General features: G+C 54.4%; 6 protein-coding genes across 7 annotated transcripts; all 6 read right to left on the bottom strand.

Annotated features, from left to right (window-relative positions):
* Positions 1–152: 152 nt before the first annotated feature.
* ABB37_08107 (hypothetical protein) lies at positions 153–863 on the bottom strand (the record flags this gene model as incomplete). 2 transcript variants are annotated; one of them, XM_015806988.1, is made up of 1 exon in its annotated part: positions 153–863. In XM_015806988.1, the coding sequence occupies exon 1, from the start codon at positions 618–620 to the stop codon at positions 153–155; it is 468 nt and encodes a 155-aa protein (XP_015654383.1). In that variant the 5' UTR covers positions 621–863. The 2 variants fall into 2 exon arrangements, with proteins under 2 accessions (XP_015654383.1, XP_015654384.1); XM_015806989.1 differs by having other exon boundaries at positions 153–846.
* A 386-nt stretch (positions 864–1,249) lies between these two features.
* Positions 1,250–2,239, bottom strand: ABB37_08106 (hypothetical protein; the record flags this gene model as incomplete). Its single annotated transcript, XM_015806987.1, has 1 exon — positions 1,250–2,239. The coding sequence occupies one exon, from the start codon at positions 2,237–2,239 to the stop codon at positions 1,250–1,252; it is 990 nt and encodes a 329-aa protein (XP_015654382.1).
* Positions 2,240–4,705: 2,466 nt separating this feature from the next.
* On the bottom strand, positions 4,706–7,159 carry ABB37_08105 (dihydroxyacetone kinase 1-like protein; the record flags this gene model as incomplete). The annotated part of the gene is made up of 1 exon (XM_015806986.1): positions 4,706–7,159. Exon 1 carries the CDS (start codon positions 6,482–6,484, stop codon positions 4,706–4,708), a length of 1,779 nt encoding a protein of 592 aa, XP_015654381.1. The 5' UTR covers positions 6,485–7,159.
* Positions 7,160–10,389: 3,230 nt separating this feature from the next.
* ABB37_08104 (putative mitochondrial folate/biopterin transporter) lies at positions 10,390–12,728 on the bottom strand (the record flags this gene model as incomplete). The annotated part of the gene is made up of 1 exon (XM_015806985.1): positions 10,390–12,728. Exon 1 carries the CDS (start codon positions 12,118–12,120, stop codon positions 10,390–10,392), a length of 1,731 nt encoding a protein of 576 aa, XP_015654380.1. The 5' UTR covers positions 12,121–12,728.
* A 3,031-nt stretch (positions 12,729–15,759) lies between these two features.
* ABB37_08103 (putative folate/biopterin transporter) lies at positions 15,760–16,026 on the bottom strand (the record flags this gene model as incomplete). The annotated part of the gene is made up of 1 exon (XM_015806984.1): positions 15,760–16,026. One exon carries the CDS (start codon positions 16,024–16,026, stop codon positions 15,760–15,762), a length of 267 nt encoding a protein of 88 aa, XP_015654379.1.
* Positions 16,027–16,082: 56 nt separating this feature from the next.
* Positions 16,083–18,076, bottom strand: ABB37_08102 (putative mitochondrial folate/biopterin transporter; the record flags this gene model as incomplete). Its single annotated transcript, XM_015806983.1, has 1 exon — positions 16,083–18,076. The coding sequence occupies exon 1, from the start codon at positions 17,907–17,909 to the stop codon at positions 16,083–16,085; it is 1,827 nt and encodes a 608-aa protein (XP_015654378.1). The 5' UTR covers positions 17,910–18,076.
* Between the last annotated feature and the right edge of the window lie 1,050 nt (positions 18,077–19,126).

Genomic DNA, 19,126 nt, shown 5'->3' with positions numbered 1-19,126 from the left:
GGAGTTTGAGCAAAGCAACAGAAGCAGTGGCAACGGCAAAAAGTGGCGTAGCAGCACTACAGAAAAACAGCGTCCGTGGATTCCTACTACAAACAACAACAACAAAAGGATCGGTGTGCATTCCACATCGGTCAGCGCCGCCGTCTTTGTCATCATCCGGAGAAAGTTTTGATGAGAAAGCCCTTGCGGCGACACACAGGACACGGAAGCTGACACGGCCCTTTAAAAGGTGACCCCCTACTTGCTTCGCACTCATGGCCGAGTGTGATGAGACACGGCTCACAGATGCAGAGGTGCCCGCATTGCACAAAGGCATACCGCCCACGCAAGTCGCAGCAGCAGCAACACGGCCCACAATGACGACGCGAGCCAGCCGAGCCGCGTTCGGCGTCGGCGTTCTCTACCTGCATTTCTAACCTGTCCTCCTCCTGCGCGCGCTCGCGTGCGGCGCTCACAGCGTGTGCGTCGTCCTTCGACGGAAGCCGGTAGTACCCAACAGTATTCACTCTGCGGCGATGGCGGTACAACACCGCCAGCGTCGCGGCGCAGTAAGACAACACGATGGCAGTACCAGCAAGCAGAACCCTGAAGAGGCCGCCGCCCAACACAGCCAGCGGCATCGAAGCGAGTGACGAGAAGAGGAAAGAAAAATAATAATAAATAGAGAAAAACACCTCCAAATGGAAGAAGAACGCTACAAAATCGTAGGAGGTGTGTATGGCAAGAAGACTCTATAGCTCGCAGGGGAGTTGTACGCTACTCGGAGAAGTGATGGATGTGAAGGGGCGCACAGGCCCAACCGAAACGGCACAGTATAGCTCTCTTCTTCCTTCGTTTTTCGAACCTTTGGCGTCCGTAAAGCTCCAAATAAAACAAAAATGTACGAGGGGAAGAAAGAGAACGAAAAAGAAAGAAGAGAGGTGTTGAAGTGTGGGAGTGTGGTGCAACGACTGGGTCCGCGGAGTCACCAAGGCCTTCTTATTCTCCAAAAAAACACAGAGATGTGTCGATCACCACCACGCGACCACAGCGCAGCAGCGAGAGCTTTTGCACGGATGTCGCTAAGCAACCGGGGGCGTCTCGTTACGGAGACGGCTCCTGTGGACAGGGATAGTTGGACATTAAGCAGCAGGCGATGCAGAAACATCATAAAACAGCTTTTATTAGCCCAACGAAAAAAGAGCAGGTATAAAGGAAAAGGTGTCGGAATAATGTAAAACGAAGGTGCGGACGATAACGACGGACGGCGTTATCGCAGCGGTGGCGGTGGCGGTGGCGGCGGTGATGAAGCTCGTGCCGATGAAGCAGTTGAAGCGCCCATGAGAGGCGGAAACCCATACGAGCCCCGCATGAACTCTCGCCCTCCACTTTGCACCGTCGCCGTCAACCCCCCCGCACCACCGCCACTACGATCCACCTCGACGCTCCCGTCGTTGTTGTCGGCGATGCTGCTACGTCGAGCGGCAGAGGCCGAGGGACGGCGAGGGGAGAGCGGAGACGGGAAGGACGTGCGGTGTGGCGGAGACGACGCAGACAACGACGACGGTGCAGAAGCTGCAGGAGCAGCACCTGACTTCCGCGTTGCCGTGCTGTGGCCGCTGCCGCCGCCGCTCGTCCGCTGACGCTTCGCCACCTGCCGGGAAGCAGCGGGAGAGCGCTGATCGAACCCCCGTGAAGGTGGGAGGAAGGAGGAGGACAGCAGAGACGGGTCTGCGGAGGTGGTGGCTTGCGGACGAAGCAGCACGAGAAACACGTCTGCATCGGCGAGGTTTGGTAGGTCGCACAGCCGCAGCGACGTCGTCGTCGCCGAAGATGGACTGCGCGTCGTGTTCACCGCCTTCGCCGCCTCCTCCGGCGCCACCGCACTCACTGCATCGAACACGGCGCCCGTTTTCGTGTACTTCAGCTGGACGTGCGCGCGGTGGACGTGGATGTACTGCGCGACGCGGTCGGCCAGCTGCGAAACGGGCAACCGCCGGTCCACCACAACACGCAACGTGAAGCCGGAGAGGGTGCAGATGCGAAGCGTGATGTTGTGCGTCGTGCCCTCCGCGTTGGTGGCACCAGAGGTGGAGGCGGCAGCGGCGCGTGCGTGCAGAGCTTGCGGCGTCAAAGACTGTTGTGCCTCGGCTGTAGCGTCTGCGTTGCGGTGGTGGTGGTCGTCGCCGTTGCTCGCAAGGCCGGCCCAGCAGTCCCCACGCGGTGTTTTCTGCCCCCTGGTGAGTGCATCTGCCGCCATCTCGGTGTGATGCGCGTGTCCGGTGCGATGGCGCAGCTCACGCACGACCGTGAGGGGCGACGATGCCGGCGGTGGCGGCGTGAGGAAGACCGCGAGGGGCGACGGTCGACCGAGGGATACACGCGGCGGCGGTGGTGCTGAAGTCCCCCCAAACGGCGCCCCACGACGGGGTGTCGTAGCAGCGGTAGTAGTAGCAGCAGTAGTGTCTGCGGGGCGCTGCGTGAAGGACGACGGAGGAAAGGGTGGGGAGGCATCCGGTGCGGATCTGCGAGGCACCGGTGCGGTGCGCGCCGCCGCGGGCGTGTCCGCCCCACAGCGACGGCTTCGGTGGTGGCCTATCGCGTAAACGGCGGGGGTGGCGGTGGTGGAAGTGGAGGTGGAGGAAGACGTGAAGGTGCCCTGCGCGGACAGCCGTGGCGGCGGTGAGGCGTACGCACCGGCATTCCCATCCTCCGTGTTGTAGGGGTCGGCACGCGGACGTGTTTGGCGGACGGGGGTGACGACATCGAACGAGCACCACAGTGGCTCTCTATTCGCCGCCTCTGGTGTTTTCGCTGGATCGTGGTCTCCGCCGGTGTCTGGGCCGTCCGCCGGCGCGAACAGGCGTGCATGTGGTTGTTGTTGTGGTGGTGTAAGAGGAGGAGATGGGGCGTCGGTGTTGGCACAGCCCGCGCAGTCGATCGCCTCTTTGTGGACTTCCTGTTGCCCAACTGTGCTCGACGCAGCCGCAGCAGTGTTTAACCAGTCCACGACGCGGTCACGCCGGTGAACGCTGTTGTGATGAGCCGTGCCTCGGTTGCCCTCCTCTTCCTCCCGTAGCGCATCATCGCCGCGATGACGATCACGCTGCCTCGACGTGAAGTCATCGACGGCGCCGAGAGCTGCCAAACGTTCCTGTGTCAGGTGAAGAGGCGACGACAACTACGGCGATGATGCGGCGGTGGCACGCACCGGTTTTGTCAGAGAATCGGTTGCGCTCACATCCCCTCGCGGCGGCGGCGGCGGCGGTGCGTACGCGAGGAGTGATGGACGATTGACTTGCAGTTCCTTGTCTTGTCTCGCCTCTGACACGTCATCCCCCCGGTCGCTGCAGGACAGAAGAACAATAGACGACGAGGATGAAGCGGAAGGAGACCGCGTGAGTGACACGGATGGCGGACGAAGAGCGGAGGGAACTGCACTACTCGCACCACAACTTGGTGCTACCTTCTCCGCATTTTCTACTGCATTATTGCTGTCTGGGGTGCCTGATGCGGCTAGGTGACTCGCGGACGGCCGAGGCGGCGTGCAGCTGCGGTCCATCGCTACGGTTGATCTCTCTTTATATCTATCTATCTTTGTACAAATAGCGGAAGCAATAATTATGGTGCTTTTACAGAAAAATTAGACAGCAGTGGCTCTATGAAGTTCTATGAGGCGAATACGTGAGCGAGTCTTCTTCTTCCCGTTGACGTCGACGTGCTGCGGCGCCCTCCTTCTGGTTTATATGAATATATATTGCGAAGAACACAAGACTCACGAACGACGGTGATCGATTCGACAGCGGCTTCGCAGTGCCCTTGAAAAAACAATAATAATAATGGACTACCAGCCACTTTGTTTAACCTTTTTTCATTAGCCACGGAGGAGAAGAAGATCGTAGAAGACGAAAAATAAAAGGTGAAGAGAGAGCACACAAAGCGTGAGCTACTGATCTGCATTACATGGGCGCCCTCTCGGGAAGCAGACAGTAACCGTAACTCCGACAGCAGGAGAGGAACACAACACACACACACACACACACACACACGAGAAGAAGGAGAAGAAGAGCGAGCGACGATGTGGGTTGCCATCACAAAACAGACAGCCGCCGCGCTTCCAGAAGATCACGCTTCTAACGTCGGCGTTGATGGCGCTACCAGCAACATGCGCATCAAGACCTTGTACTTTGTATTTTGTTCTTTCCTGCCCCCCTTTTTTTTTCGCACCCCCCAGCGGTTAATACCAACGTCGCGATAAAGGTGTTCTTCCTTTTGTCTCCCTTTCTCCCCCTCCCCTTCCCGTGTGGAGCCGTGAAAGGGAAACAAACAAACAACCCCCCCCCTTCCTCAAGAGGTCAATGAAAGAGAGTAAAGGAAAACGAAAAGAGGAGATGAGGGGAAAGCCTTAAATGGAAGCACTGATGTAATGAAAAAGAAGGACAAGGAGAGAACACTAATTTTTTTCTTCAGAAAAGACAAGCCTTCCATCGCTGACAACCTGACACCCCTTGAAATGAAGGAGGGGACGTCAGCCACGAGGCGGGGGAGATCAGGAGGCGAAGGGGAAGGGGGGGGGGAAACAACCAAGCAAAAGCAATGCTTTTTTTTCTGTTTTGAGAGGGAGAGAAATAGAACGAAGAGATGGTCGTGTCGGTGGGCACAGGGCAGGGGCGACGGGTTTCTCAGAGGAAGAAAAAAAGAAGGAAAAACAAAGACAAAGGATTTTTCACTGGAGTGCCTCGAGCCACGACACCACCAGCTCCGCCCCAGGGTCCTTCTTGCCAATCTCCTTGCCCTGAAGGTAGAGGCTGCGACCGAACTTCGCTGGCATCTGCGCCGTCGCATCCGCTGCCGCACGCGCCGCGAGGTGGCAGGCAGCGATCAGCTCCGGCACCGTCTGCGCCGCCGCCACGGCAGGCGCCTCGCGCATCCCCTCCAACGCGTCCACCATCGTCCGGTCTCCCTTGCGCGCCCCGCCGAGTTCCTGCACAGCTTGGCTTCCCTGCGCGATTGCCGCCCGCACCGCATCCACGACGAAGCTGGCCCCTGCCTTCTCCTCCGCGAGCACCTTCGCCGCGCCGGTGCCACCACCGATCAGCAGAGCACCGTACAACGGGCCGGAGGTGCCGGCGCAGGCGTCCGCCACGGCCTTCGAGATGAGCGTGAAGCTGCGCAGCACGTTCGCCTCCCACGGCAGGTATGGCAGCATCTCCAGCACCGCCATCGAGCTGCGGTGGACGCCGCTGCCGAGGTCACCGTCGCCCACCTCCGCGTCCAGGCCGTTAAAGTACGCCTCCATGGTCACGAGCTTGTCGAAGACCCGCTTCACGGCGGCGCAGAGAGGACTGGAGGCCGGATCAATCGGTGCCCGCCCCGCTGCCTCCGCCTCTTGCTTCGCCAGCTGCAGCGCCGTCAGCGGTCCTGGCACCGTCTTGTGGCTCAGCTGCGGTGCGTGGAAGTTCATAAACGGCTTCTGCACGGCGTTGGTGTTCAGCACGAACTCCAAATCCGCCTCATCGGCGATGACGAGCAGCGTGATGGAGAAGCCGTGCATATCCAGCGACGTCATGTGCCGCCCGCTGTGCACCCCGACAACGGTCACGCCAGCGCCGACAAGCTCGTGCAGGGCGTAGTGGGTTACCGTGTTCATCTCCAGGTCCGCCGTGCCCCCGAGGTTGTTTACGAGGAGGAGCGCCTTCACGCCGGCCGGGATCGGTGTGGTCGCGCGACGGTGCCCGGGCACGGCGTCGTCGACGCGTCCCAGCAGCACCGCGACGAGCATCTTTGTTAGGGCCGCCGCTCCGGTGAAGGGCACCTGCAGCAGACCCTTCTCTCCGTGGATGCCGAGGCCGACCTCGACCACGCCATGCGGCAGCACCGACGACGGCGGGCTGCCCGGCAGCGCACAGGAAGACAGCGAGGCCCCGATGGAGCGCATGTTGTTGGAGATGCGGTCGGCCAAGGACTTCAGCTGCGCCAGCGACTGCCCGCGCTGCGCCGCCGCACCGAGAGCCTTGTAGAGGAGGCAGCACCCCGCCACGCCACGCCGCTTCTTCACCTCTGCCGTGCCAAAAACGGCGTCATCGGCCGACAGCACCGTCTCCACCTGAATACCCTGCGCCCGGGCCTGTCGCACTGCGTACTGGAAGTTGAGGATATCTCCTGCGTAGTTCTTAATGATGACGAGGATACCCGGTCCGTTGGGCCCCTGCTGCTTCGCCAGGTACTCGATGCCCGCGCTGACGTGGGCGGTGGGCGGGGAGGCGAAGACGCTGCCGCAGATCGCAGCGCTTAGCCAGCCCTTTGCCACAAAACCTGCGTGAGCCGGCTCGTGTCCGCTGCCGCCGCCGCAGAGGAGCAGCACCTTCGTCGGGTCCACCTCGGTGGCCACCACCACGTTCGTGTTCTCAATCTTTTTCACGCGGTTGTTGAGTTCGCAGAGGCCGTCCACGGCGATGTCGACGACGGTGGTCGGGTCCTCGATAAACTTCGGCACTACAGACATTTTTGAGTTTCGTTTTTTACTGTTATTTTTGTTGTTTGTTGTTGTGCTGCTGCGGAGTGAATTGAGAAGTCGAAATTTTGCTGTCGAGTCAGCTGAGAAGACGTAGTCGCAGAAAGAGAAGAGAGAAAGAGAGAAAAAAGAGGAGTACGGTGAGTCTGGCGGTGTGCGATCAATGGCGCTACGTAATCCAATGTGTCGCGATGCTTTACGAGAAAAGGAGAAGAAAGAGAAGAAAGAGAGGAGAAAAACAAAAATGTTTATTAAACTCACTGAATGTTTTCTTTCCTTCTTTTTTTGGTCGTTGTTGTTGTTTTGACGATAACTACCTTTTGTCGGTGTTGTTGTTGTTTCGCTTGTCGGTGATTTAAAAGAAAATAAAGGCGGGTAATTCCCAAAAGCGTTTTGTTGAAGGAGAGGTGAAGAGGAAACGACTATATATATGTTTCTTTATCTGTATTTTGATGTAAGAGATAGATAGATAGATAGATAGAGAGAGAGAGAGAGAATCGAGTCGGCACGTCAACGTGCGTAAGTGGATTAAAAAACAATAACAACGATATATATATATTATATTTTTCCTTTGAAAGAGAGAGAGATAAAAAGAAAAAAGAACGGAAACGAAGTACAAGATAGGGCTGTGTACGCTAAAGAACTGGAGACGGATCTTCTTCTTCTTTTTGGTTGATGGTTGACAGAGAGAGATAGAGAGGAGGAGAAGGAAAGCACGAAACAGCGAGAGAGAACGAACACGTACACCCGCAGAGGAGGGAGCAGCAAAGGAAGGTGACGTAAACAAACAAATAATAATAATAAAAAAAGACGTGCCGGGTGAGGAGCAGAGTATGTGTCCGCACAGGAGTTGGCGGACGCGTGAATCCGACAAAAGCAAAAGACGAGAGAAAGGGGTGGAGGTGAAAGAAGGATTGAACGTAGGTCGCGTGTGTCGCATTCCACCGGAGCAGGGACATAAATATATATATACATGTCTTCTCCAAACCGAGCTCTTCTGTCAGGGCCGCGTATCGCATACGTGTGTCCAACAGAACGGCTATCGTGCCGGCGCATGCGCGGGTGTGCGCGCTGTTTCACTGGTCGATGAGAGAGGGCACACGGTGCTTATTTTTTCTCTTTGTGGTTTCCTTTTGGCTGATGAATATGTATATAAATGTATGAAGTCGAATTGTTCTGCTGTTTTTCTTTATTCCCTTCTCACTCTTTTACCTACTTCTGTTTTTAAATCTCCTCCACACCGTCGCTGGAGTCACATAGGAAGAGAGAGAGTAAGAGAGAGAGGAAGAGGCAGCAGGCATAAATACTTAAAAGCATACCCGGCAAACACACACGAGACAACGCGTGGGTGGCATCTCCGCCGCACCTCCGTTTACTGGAATATGCGAAGAACAGGAAAAGAAAAGGACTGAGAGAGAGAGAGAGAGAGGGAGAGGGGGGAAAGAGGAAAAAATCGAAACACAAAAAGCGTGTACTTTTGGGGAACAACTGTAAAAGGTAAAAAAGCCACCAAAAGATAAAGGCCGCCTTTTTCCCCTTTAAGTGTATTCAGCCGAATTACAGAATATATACAAATAACGCAGTGTAGATCAACGCACACGCACAGTTCTTCTCTGCCCATTTAAGGCGCGCACAACAGCAGCGGCAGAGGTACAACAGACATTAAAAAAGAAAACGCAAAGCGAGAAGAGGAGAATGCAAGCATCATAAACAATGATAATACTAACAGTAAAGAACAGGAAAAGAAAAACGGACATAGCGACAATCGCTGGCAGTGCGCACAGACGAATCTTTTCTTTGTTGTTCTCCCTCTTTTTCTTCTCTGCCTTTGCTTCTTTTCGTTTTAGTTTTGCCTCTGCGTGTGTATTGTGCTGCGCTGTGCCGCAGAGTGGATTGGGCGCTGAAGGTTGACGGAACACACGTGATCAACAGTTTTACAACAGCAATAATATTAAGAATAAAAAGAGGTAGAAAGAGAGAGAGAGAAAAAAAGAGTACTTTTCACCGAATGGGAAAAGTGAAGATACGGATGATGAGGAAACGACAGAAACCAAAAGGGAAATCAATGCGCGGGATTCGTGTAAGATCTCAAAAGGAGAGGAAAAGAAAAGCCTTATATATATATATATATATGCGTGTGTGTGTTTGCGATTCGTTGTCCTTCATGCTGGAAGTGGGACGCCTTCCTTACGTTTTTATGGAATAGAACGCGAAAGGAAAAGCAAGGCCAGGAAGACGACAACAGAAATAAGAGGGAAGCCATCGAAACCGCTTCAACAAGTTTTTGTCATATCGCAGACCGCAACAGACAGGGAGGAACTGCTTAGCCCACACACGAACACATGCACAAACTGGGAAAATAATTCGAAGAGCACTGATACTGGAAAGGACAGAAAATGTTAAAATTTTATCGACAAGATACGTTTTTTTTTGAAGATAAAAAGCTGACTTCGAAGGCGGTAAAAACAACACCAACAAGGAGGTACAACACTCACCACCAAAGAAGGAAGATGACAGTTGCGTAGGACTCACGTCTCTAACGGAAGGGAGAGGGCAGGAAAGGGGAGGGAGAGGAGGGAGGGAAAGAGCAGTGGGACCCCCTCCCCCCCTCCCTGACAAGAGCACGCAGGAAATCGTTGGCGTTCGCTTTGATTTTTTTCTTCCTTCCTCCGCCAATCGCATCGTCGATAGGTCGAGCACAGCACAGAGAAAACACAGAAGAAAACAGGAAGCCATAAACACTCCTATATGTTAACAACAGAGGAAGCAGAAAAAGAGGCGGGGGAAGGAAGAAAAATAGATTTTAAAAAATATTAGGAGAGGTAACATGACAGCCGTGGACAATGAACTAGCTCACAAAGGAGAGGCGGAGAAGTATATGAAGCGAGAGAGAGAGAGGGGAGAGTGCGGGAGGGGAAAGCACAGATGCCGCCTTCGGTAACGCAAAAAAGGAACAAGCAAGAAAGAAAAAATTCAAAAGCAGCAAAAGCACTACGTTGGCAGCGAAAACCTTCAAAGGTAGGGCAAAAGGGAGTAGGAACATTAACACACACGTATATATATATATATATAAGATGAGCAATGACAAGTGAGGAGAGGAAGAGCAGTTAGCAGCACCGTTTCCAGCTTTGACAACGGAGTTATATGCATATATTTCAGAGAGTGTCAGCGTCTTACGTAAGAGGCATGTTTTGCCGAACGTTTTTCCCCCTCTCTTGCCTTTTCTCTCTGGATTCTTCCGATCTTCGCTTCAGATGCCTCTTGACGTCAGGTGACAGAAAGCCGAAAAAAATTGAAAACAAACAAACAAAGAAAGCCGAGACCTTAGTGAGACATTGCGAATAATAACGATGATGAAGCACGAATTAAATGCACACACGCACACACACACGTGGAGAAGGGTGGAGAGGCTTAGTGACACGAAGCAAAGGAACTTAAACAGCGTTAAACCAAACTGAAGAAGAAAACGGAGGTGTGTGTGTGTGTGTGCAAAAGAGCATTGGTGCCTTCCAAAAAGAAAAAAAGATCCGATGCTGCTGCCCACCACGCTCAAGTCCACTGGCCAGGCGCATACGCGACTGCTGCTTCTCTATCTCCCCACGGGAGGGGAGGAGGCGAGGTGTAATACCACGTAAACAACCACGTAAGCGAGCGAGCGAGCAGTGAAGAGGACACCCACACCCACACACAGGCGCGCACACACCCGCCCATGTTTATCGTGCAATGATCAGCGACGACGTCCCAATCCGCTCATGAGCCGGCCTTACGTTTCCAGGACATATGCGGAAGACGCACGGCCAAAAGGGTGCCAATAACACCACCATACGGCGTGGACGTAAAAGGCAATGAGAAAGTAAGGTACGCCCATGCAGTCAGGCGGATACCTCCACGCAGCATCAGCGCTTCTCTGTAGCCTCGTCCGTCGCGGACAACGGCTCCTGCGAGTCGGTGTCCACCGCTGCCACCACCTTCGCGTCCACCTGCTTGCGCACCACATGACCGTCAATGTCGACGTCATCGATGATGCGGGCGATGGGCAGCATGAAGCTCAGCGGGATCGCCAGCAGCGGGGTCATGACGCTGCAGACGAAAACCAGCCACGGCAGATTCTCATAGTTGCACTTGTCGTTTTCCGCGAAGACGGGCCAGCCGTACTCCATGATGATGGCCGCAATGGACGACGCCGTGGTCTGGCCGAGGTTGGAGAAGCCGGCCATCAGCGCGTACACCACGCTCTCCGACCCGCGGGGGCACAGGCGCGACATCAAGACCACAAGCGGCATGAAGCCGAGCATGTACACGATCTGCTGCACAACGGCATCACCCCAGATGTACATGGCGTGGTCCGGAACGCCGATGTACTCGTTCCACCGCTTCACCATGATGATATCGAAGATGGCACCGAGCACCTGCAACACCGTCGTCACAACGTACGTCACCTGGTAGTTCTGCTTGGAGAAGAGGTACTTGAAGGCGGCCACACCAACCAGGCCAGCGATGTTGCCGATGACGCCTGCAATCGTGCTATAGAAGGTGAAGGTGAAGTTCGGAAAGTCGCCTTTGCATTTGTTGGAGTTCATGTAAAAGGTCTGCAACGGACTCACAGCGTGGATGTACACCACCGTGTTGAGGTAGGCAAAAACATTTGTGCGGGCGATGATGGACGGCAGGGCCCAGAAGGAGAGGGAGCAGCAGATGGTCGACACGACGACGCAGATGATGAGCAGGCCGAGGGTGTCGGCCAGGATGTTGCCGCACAGCATGGCCACCACCGCACACGTGATGACGATCGAGTAGGCAAAGATGCGCCAGTTGTCCGAGATCACCTCCTTGTTCATCTCGAAGACGCCGAACAGGCAGGGAACGGGCGGCTCACCGTAGTACACCTCCGCCTCGTCGTCACCGTTGTCCTCCTCGCTGTAGTGGCTCTGCACGAGCTCGTCCCCAAGCGCGTCCTGCACCGCCGCCTCCGCGTCCTCCGCGCTGGAGTGCTCCGGGTACGGCTTCTTTTCAGGGGCCGGCGCGTTCACACCGAGGTCGTCCGCACCCGTCGCCAGGCCAAGCCGCTCGCGCTCCTTGCGGGTCTCCTCCAGCATGTACAGCGCATCCTCGGAGCGCTGCACGCGGTTCTTCTTCTCGCCGTACCAGTTGAACAGGAAGATGAAGGCTGTGAGGAACTGCAGGGCGGCAGACACGAAGATGCTGATCTGCGGCTTGCCCAGGTCGGCCAGCGGACCGTTCATCACCGTGGCAATGATTGCACCGACCATAATCATCCACCATATGCAACCAATCAGCGCGGGACCGGGCTTGGGGTTACCGCGCATGAGGCGGCTGTAGTGGCCCTCCGACAGGATGTCCACGTTCGCCTTACCGTAGCACGACAGGAAGATGAAGGCGGCAGCGGTATCGGCGGAGCTCGCCTTGGCGGGCAGCAGGCCGTACACAAGCGCGAACACGGCACCGGCCACGCACGACACGAACATGTACCAGCGCTTCGTGTAGCCGAGGAAGGCGAAGCCGTCGCACATCATGGCGCTGAACGCCTTGATGGACCAGCCCATCGTCGAGATGGGGGAGAGACGCTGGTACTTCTCCACTGAGATGCGGTAGCGGCTCCGCATCATGGCGAAGGTCTGGCCACGCAGAATCTGATCCGCGATGCCCTTGCACAGGAAGTAGCAGCCGCTGAGAGCGAGACCACCGCCTTGGGGCCGTAGCCCTCGGTGGCCTCGCCGAAGACGGGGATGCGGCGCACCCACGGGCACCTCGCAAAGATGGCCGCCGCTTCGGGGTGGACGTAGCGGGCAAAGTCGCCCCCTGGAGCGGGCCTGGACTGCGTGGGGTCCTCTCTTCCGCGGGCGGTGTGGTCTCCTTCATCCGACATGTTGTATACAGTACGTTTACGTCTCTCGAAGGGGAGAACCCGATGAAAGATGCAATGAAGAAGAGATAAGTGGAGAAGAATCAATAATGACGAATCAATAATAATAGCAATACTAATAGGAATAGTAGTTAAGAATAAAGGAGAAGCTGCTGCGCGAATGCCAAAATGAGAAGAAGAAAAAAGAAAAGTCCATAAAAGAATTTGGGAGTACTCACTGCGATTACGTTACTGTGATGATGGGAGAACACAGAGAACGGGCAAGTTTACTTCGGCTTAGAACAAATCAAAAAGAAGAAGAACAGAAAAGAGAGAAGATGTTAAGGCGGCTTTTACTGTCAGTTGTTTTCTGTCGTTTGGGAGATCGGTTCCGATGAGATGGAGGGGGAGGGGGAGGGAGAGGAGACGGATGAAGACACGAGTGCGTTCCATCAAGTACGAGGAACGCATGAGTTGTAATGATGGTGATGAGGATAATATGTTGTTGCGTTTCGCGTAGCAGAAAGAAAAAAGAAAGAAAGAATAAGGAGTAAGATGAATGAGAGAGGGAGAGGTGTAGAACGCAGATGGAGGAAAGGGGAGAGAAGGAATGAAGTGGCTGCTGTCGAACCACGCAGTGAGTCGGGGTAAACGCGCTTTACAACGCTTGAGCGAGATAGTAACAGCTAACTCCACATATTGAGGAAGGACTGCGTACGCGTTTACCCTGCGGCGCCTGTGTGTCTAAAGCGGTGGAGACGCAGTTTATGCGAGCCGCATGGCGGTTTGGCCTGTTCCGACATTCGCGACTACGGGGCATGCGCATGAAGCCCTCCATTACCTTCATTAGCATTTCGTACCTCCTTTGCGTAAATGTTGGCGGAACCACACACACACACACACACGTTATATATAAGCGGGCGTGGAAACGGCTAAAATGGGGAATAATATTAATCTCTCTTTATATATATATTTAACAAGTAAATGAAAGAAAAAGAGATGTAGTTGCGGTCGGTGAAGGCCTCATGCAATCACCCCCGAAAAACAAACAAACAAAGGAAAATATAATATATATATATATATATATATAATAAACATTTGCTCTGCTCCTTCGCAACTGCACTTCCCACAGGGAGGAGGAGGAGGGAGGGAGGGGGAGAGAGGGGAATTAAAGGGCGGCACACCCTGCGGTGCGCTATGAAGGAATCGTGTAGGCTAAACAACGCAAAGCAGGAAAAAAAAGGAAAAAAGACGCTTGCGGGTGTTTTCGATACAAAACAGAAGAGAACGAAGGAGGACGAAATAGAAACGGGCAAAGTCATGCACCTGCCAACACACACACACACACATACACCGATACACAAAAGAAGAGCCTTCGATAACTGGCATCAACCGTCACAGGTTTTGCTGCTTTCATCGAAGGTAATTCGAATGGGTGGGAGGGGGGACAAGGCGCAGAATTGCACAGGCAAATACTAGGACAGTGAACACCTTTTCTTCTTTACAACAGCGTCGATCATGAGAAGAGCCATGGAGGAAACCAAGCGAAGTCTCTCTCTCATCCCATCGACGGCATCCAAACTGAGTACCGCATCCTTTGCACCGGTCTCTCTTCCTTCTCCCCTTGCTTTTCTTTACAACGTTGAGTGCTGCAGCGTGCGTGGCGAGGAGGCATACCTCCACCTATTACACCGCTCATCACAACAATTATAGTAGCAATAATGACGATGGAAAAGCACGAAAAAACAATAATAATAATAATAAAACAGAGCTATGCCGTATGGAGGCGGTGGGCGTCGTATTGCGCGTAGGTCGGTTTCCTCTTCCGCTTCTTGTTCCCTTTCCCGTGTGTATTCGTGTGTGCGTGTGCGCGCGCTCGTTGACAGCAGTATCGTCATGGTAAGCTCGGAGCACACACACATACCGTCAGATAAGATGAGAGAGAAGGCACTTTAAGGGCTTCAGAGAGAAGGGCCTCGCGAGTTATGAGGCGTGACGCGCACTCACGACCCACCAGCGAAGGGGAAAAACCAAAATAGAAGAAAAGAGAGATAACAAAGAAGACACACCACGAGAGACTCGTTTACGATCCGAAACAACGATCGCCCCCCTCAAAAAAAAAAAGGGGGAGGGAGAGGGGGCAGTATGGAAGAAGAACTAAAACAGTTGCAGGTGTGTGCGTGTGCGTGTGTGTGTATGTGGACGTTGTACAACAAGATTTTAATTTGTCTTAAATCACGCACACGCACACGCACACTGTTATGACGATTAAACTCGAGCGACAACGGCGGTCCCGGCAACCGGGCTTCCATACACATGCACACAAAAAGTAATGGAAAGATACAGCTGAAGCGAAGTAAAAGGAGTCGCTGGCGATGCCGGGAATAACAATGGGAATAGTAAAACACAAGGGGGAATTATAAAAGAAGAAAAGGTTCATCAAAGTTAAAAAAAAACAAGTATAAATATATATCAGTTTAAGTCGACAGAAAAACAAGGGAGGAGGTGAATTGGACAGATATATTGGCACAGCAGCAGATTCGCGGTTCGCTCTTGTCTTCTTTCATTTTATAAATTAGACTGACGAGGTAAAGCACACGTCGAACATCTCAACCGCTTTTACTGAACTTCCCTGGCCTGTGTGTGTGTGTGTGTGTGTGTGTATATATGCGTGTGCCGCGAAGAAATGGAAACCATTAAATGCTTACTACACACACACACAGATAAAACAAAGCCGTGTTCTCATTAAAGAAAACTGCAGCAAAGAACAAAAACAAAAGTCAAGAAAACAAAAGGATGGGCAAGTGTGACGGCAGCATGCACAAAGGGCGGCGGGGAAATAATCAAGCCGTGTAGAGAAGAAGGATAAAACAGAGCAAATAGAAAAAGGTAGTTACAGCGATAACAGTGGTAAGGCTCCTTGACGATTCCTCGCACAGTTTTGCTTCGGCATTCATTGTTGGTTACTTCCCAATGAATCCACCTTCACCAAAAAATATTTTGAGCTTCTCTCTCCCCTCCCCGCCCACCCTCCCTCTCCATGTCTGAAGACTCCGCGCGGTACGCTGCAGCACGAGAAAGGTGAGTTTATTCATCGTTGCCACAACGAAACACACCGCTGTTGAACAGGCCTGTGCTCAGTTTAATAGAGGCAGGAAGCAGCGGGGAGATGAGGGGAAAGGGGGAGGAGGACGGATAGCGAAGGCGCTGAACGACACACAAACACACACACGTAGATGGGAAAAACAAGGGGGAGGGAGGGAGGGAGAGGGGAGAGAGGGGAGAGGGGAGAGAGGGGAGCACCAAGAGAGCGTACAACTACAAAAATCGGCGGGGAAGTTCATACAAACTAAAAAACGAAGAAGATCAGCAGGAACATCTTGCATTCCTATTTATACAGTGTTTAAGCCTCCCGCTTCTCAGGGTGGTTTATCGGCTCCTCCGTGGAGGACTCCGTCAGCACCTCCTCCGCCACCACCTTCTTGTCCACCTGTGCGCGCACCACGTTGCCGTCGATGTCGACGTCATCGATGATGCGCACGCGCGGCAGCAAGAAGCTCAGCGGGATCACCAGCAGCGGGATGCACACCCCAACCGTGAACAACAGCCACGGCAGGTTCTCATAGTTGCACTTGTCGTTTTCCGCGAAGGCGGACCAGCCGTACTCCATGATGATGGCACCGATGGACGACGCCGTGGTCTGGCCGAGGTTGGAGAAGCCGGCCATCAGCGCGTACACCACGCTCTCCGACCCGCGCGGCACCAGGCGCGACAACAGGATAAGACGGGCCAGCCGTACTCCATGATGATGGCCGCAATGGACGACGCCGTGGTCTGGCCGAGGTTGGAGAAGCCGGCCATCAGCGCGTACACCACGCTCTCCGACCCGCGGGGGCACAGGCGCGACATCAAGACCACAAGCGGCATGAAGCCGAGCATGTACACGATCTGCTGCACAACGGCATCACCCCAGATGTACATGGCGTGGTCCGGAACGCCGATGTACTCGTTCCACCGCTTCACCATGATGATATCGAAGATGGCACCGAGCACCTGCAACACCGTCGTCACAACGTACGTCACCTGGTAGTTCTGCTTGGAGAAGAGGTACTTGAAGGCGGCCACACCAACCAGGCCAGCGATGTTGCCGATGACGCCTGCAATCGTGCTATAGAAGGTGAAGGTGAAGTTCGGAAAGTCGCCTTTGCATTTGTTGGAGTTCATGTAAAAGGTCTGCAACGGACTCACAGCGTGGATGTACACCACCGTGTTGAGGTAGGCAAAAACATTTGTGCGGGCGATGATGGACGGCAGGGCCCAGAAGGAGAGGGAGCAGCAGATGGTCGACACGACGACGCAGATGATGAGCAGGCCGAGGGTGTCGGCCAGGATGTTGCCGCACAGCATGGCCACCACCGCACACGTGATGACGATCGAGTAGGCAAAGATGCGCCAGTTGTCCGAGATCACCTCCTTGTTCATCTCGAAGACGCCGAACAGGCAGGGAACGGGCGGCTCACCGTAGTACACCTCCGCCTCGTCGTCACCGTTGTCCTCCTCGCTGTAGTGGCTCTGCACGAGCTCGTCCCCAAGCGCGTCCTGCACCGCCGCCTCCGCGTCCTCCGCGCTGGAGTGCTCCGGGTACGGCTTCTTTTCAGGGGCCGGCGCGTTCACACCGAGGTCGTCCGCACCCGTCGCCAGGCCAAGCCGCTCGCGCTCCTTGCGGGTCTCCTCCAGCATGTACAGCGCATCCTCGGAGCGCTGCACGCGGTTCTTCTTCTCGCCGTACCAGTTGAACAGGAAGATGAAGGCTGTGAGGAACTGCAGGGCGGCAGACACGAAGATGCTGATCTGCGGCTTGCCCAGGTCGGCCAGCGGACCGTTCATCACCGTGGCAATGATTGCACCGACCATAATCATCCACCATATGCAACCAATCAGCGCGGGACCGGGCTTGGGGTTACCGCGCATGAGGCGGCTGTAGTGGCCCTCCGACAGGATGTCCACGTTCGCCTTACCGTAGCACGACAGGAAGATGAAGGCGGCAGCGGTATCGGCGGAGCTCGCCTTGGCGGGCAGCAGGCCGTACACAAGCGCGAACACGGCACCGGCCACGCACGACACGAACATGTACCAGCGCTTCGTGTAGCCGAGGAAGGCGAAGCCGTCGCACATCATGGCGCTGAACGCCTTGATGGACCAGCCCATCGTCGAGATGGGGGAGAGACGCTGGTACTTCTCCACTGAGATGCGGTAGCGGCTCCGCATCATGGCGAAGGTTTGATTGGTGAGAATCTGATCCGCGATGCCCTTGCACAGGAAGTAGCAGCCGCTGAGAGCGAAGACGGCTTTCGGCCCATATGCCTCGATGGCCTCGCCGAAGATGGGAACCCGGCGCACCCACGGGCACGTGGAGAACATTGCCGCGGCATCCGGGTGAACGTAGTTTCCCTTCTTGATCTCCGCCTCCCGAGCCATTTCGGCGCTCCGGTACTCCGGCGCCTCCGCGGCCTCGCGGTGCTGGTTGTGGTGGTTGTCGTTCGTGTCCGTCATGGTGGCTCTCTCTCGCCTTTTCCTTTATCGATCACTGTCGTTGTGTTGTTGGGAAGAGACGGGGGGGCTGTAATGGCGGAAGGGGAGTGCTTGTAGAAGCAGGAAAAAGAAAATAACGTATGTTGTTTGAGGAGGGTGAGGTGTATGTGCGTTTACGGTGTTTTACTGGAGAAGTGTTGGTTTTTGTGAAGGCGACGTCCGCCGCCCCTCGCAGTGGGGGAGGTGGTGAGAGCGTTAAGAAGTCGATGATGGGATGAGGAGACAACTAAAGAACACCAACACCAAAAACAGGAGTGCGCCGCACGGAGACGGAGCGCACCGCACCCTGTGAGAGGCGCACTGCACCCAGCTTTCTCCGCACGAAGGAGGGCCTTTTCGACAGCCCCTTTCGTCCCCCGCGGGAGTCGGGAGGAGGAAAAAGCCACAAAAACAACAACAACGATACGAGTTGGCACCGCCTTCGGAAGGTCGTACGCACATAACGTGAGTCCACCTCCTCGCCCCTCCCCATAACACACAGAACAACGATTGCATCGTGTGGCAACAAGAGTGTTCCTTCTCACCCACCCCCCCTTTCTCCTCATTCGTTTCAATTCTTGTTCTTAAATATTTCTTTTGTGAAGGAGCAATTTGCATTGGCAGGCCATTCCCCCCTCCTCTCCTCCCTATCACAGTTAAAATCATCCAGTCTTTAGATATACATTTCCTTTCGAAAAACAGAATATCCGAAGAAAGAGAGAAGAAGAAGAAGAAAAACCACAAGAGAGAATATCACGGGGAAAAACAATATCTTGTTTGTAGTTTTTTTGGGCGGATGTGCGCCTTGTTCCTCTCCGGCAACAGACCACAAGCGTCGCACCCGCAATCGCCGTTCACATCGCGCTAGTCGAGCGAGGGAAGCGGAGTCACAGTCCACCGCGAAGCGTAAACAAGAAGAAATGAAAAGAGAAAACAGTAACAATAATAATAGTAATAATAATAATAACCCAGCTACAAGAGACAAGCACAGGCGAGTTCTGCGTAACGACGAGGCTGGAAGCGGTCGACCTTTGCCGATGGCGAGACACAGAGGGCGTCACTGGCGATCGCGTAGAATACCAAAAGGAAAAGAAGTGGAAGGGAAAGAAGCGCGAACCGCAGAGAACGAAGAGGGGCGTGCGGGAGCGCAACAACAACAACAATAATAATAATAACAAACAAACAGCGCCTTCGTGTCG

Source organism: Leptomonas pyrrhocoris, assembly GCF_001293395.1.
Source record: "Leptomonas pyrrhocoris isolate H10 chromosome Unknown, whole genome shotgun sequence".
Taxonomy (NCBI): Eukaryota; Euglenozoa; class Kinetoplastea; order Trypanosomatida; family Trypanosomatidae; genus Leptomonas; species Leptomonas pyrrhocoris.
This window is presented reverse-complemented; position numbering and strand designations above follow the sequence as displayed.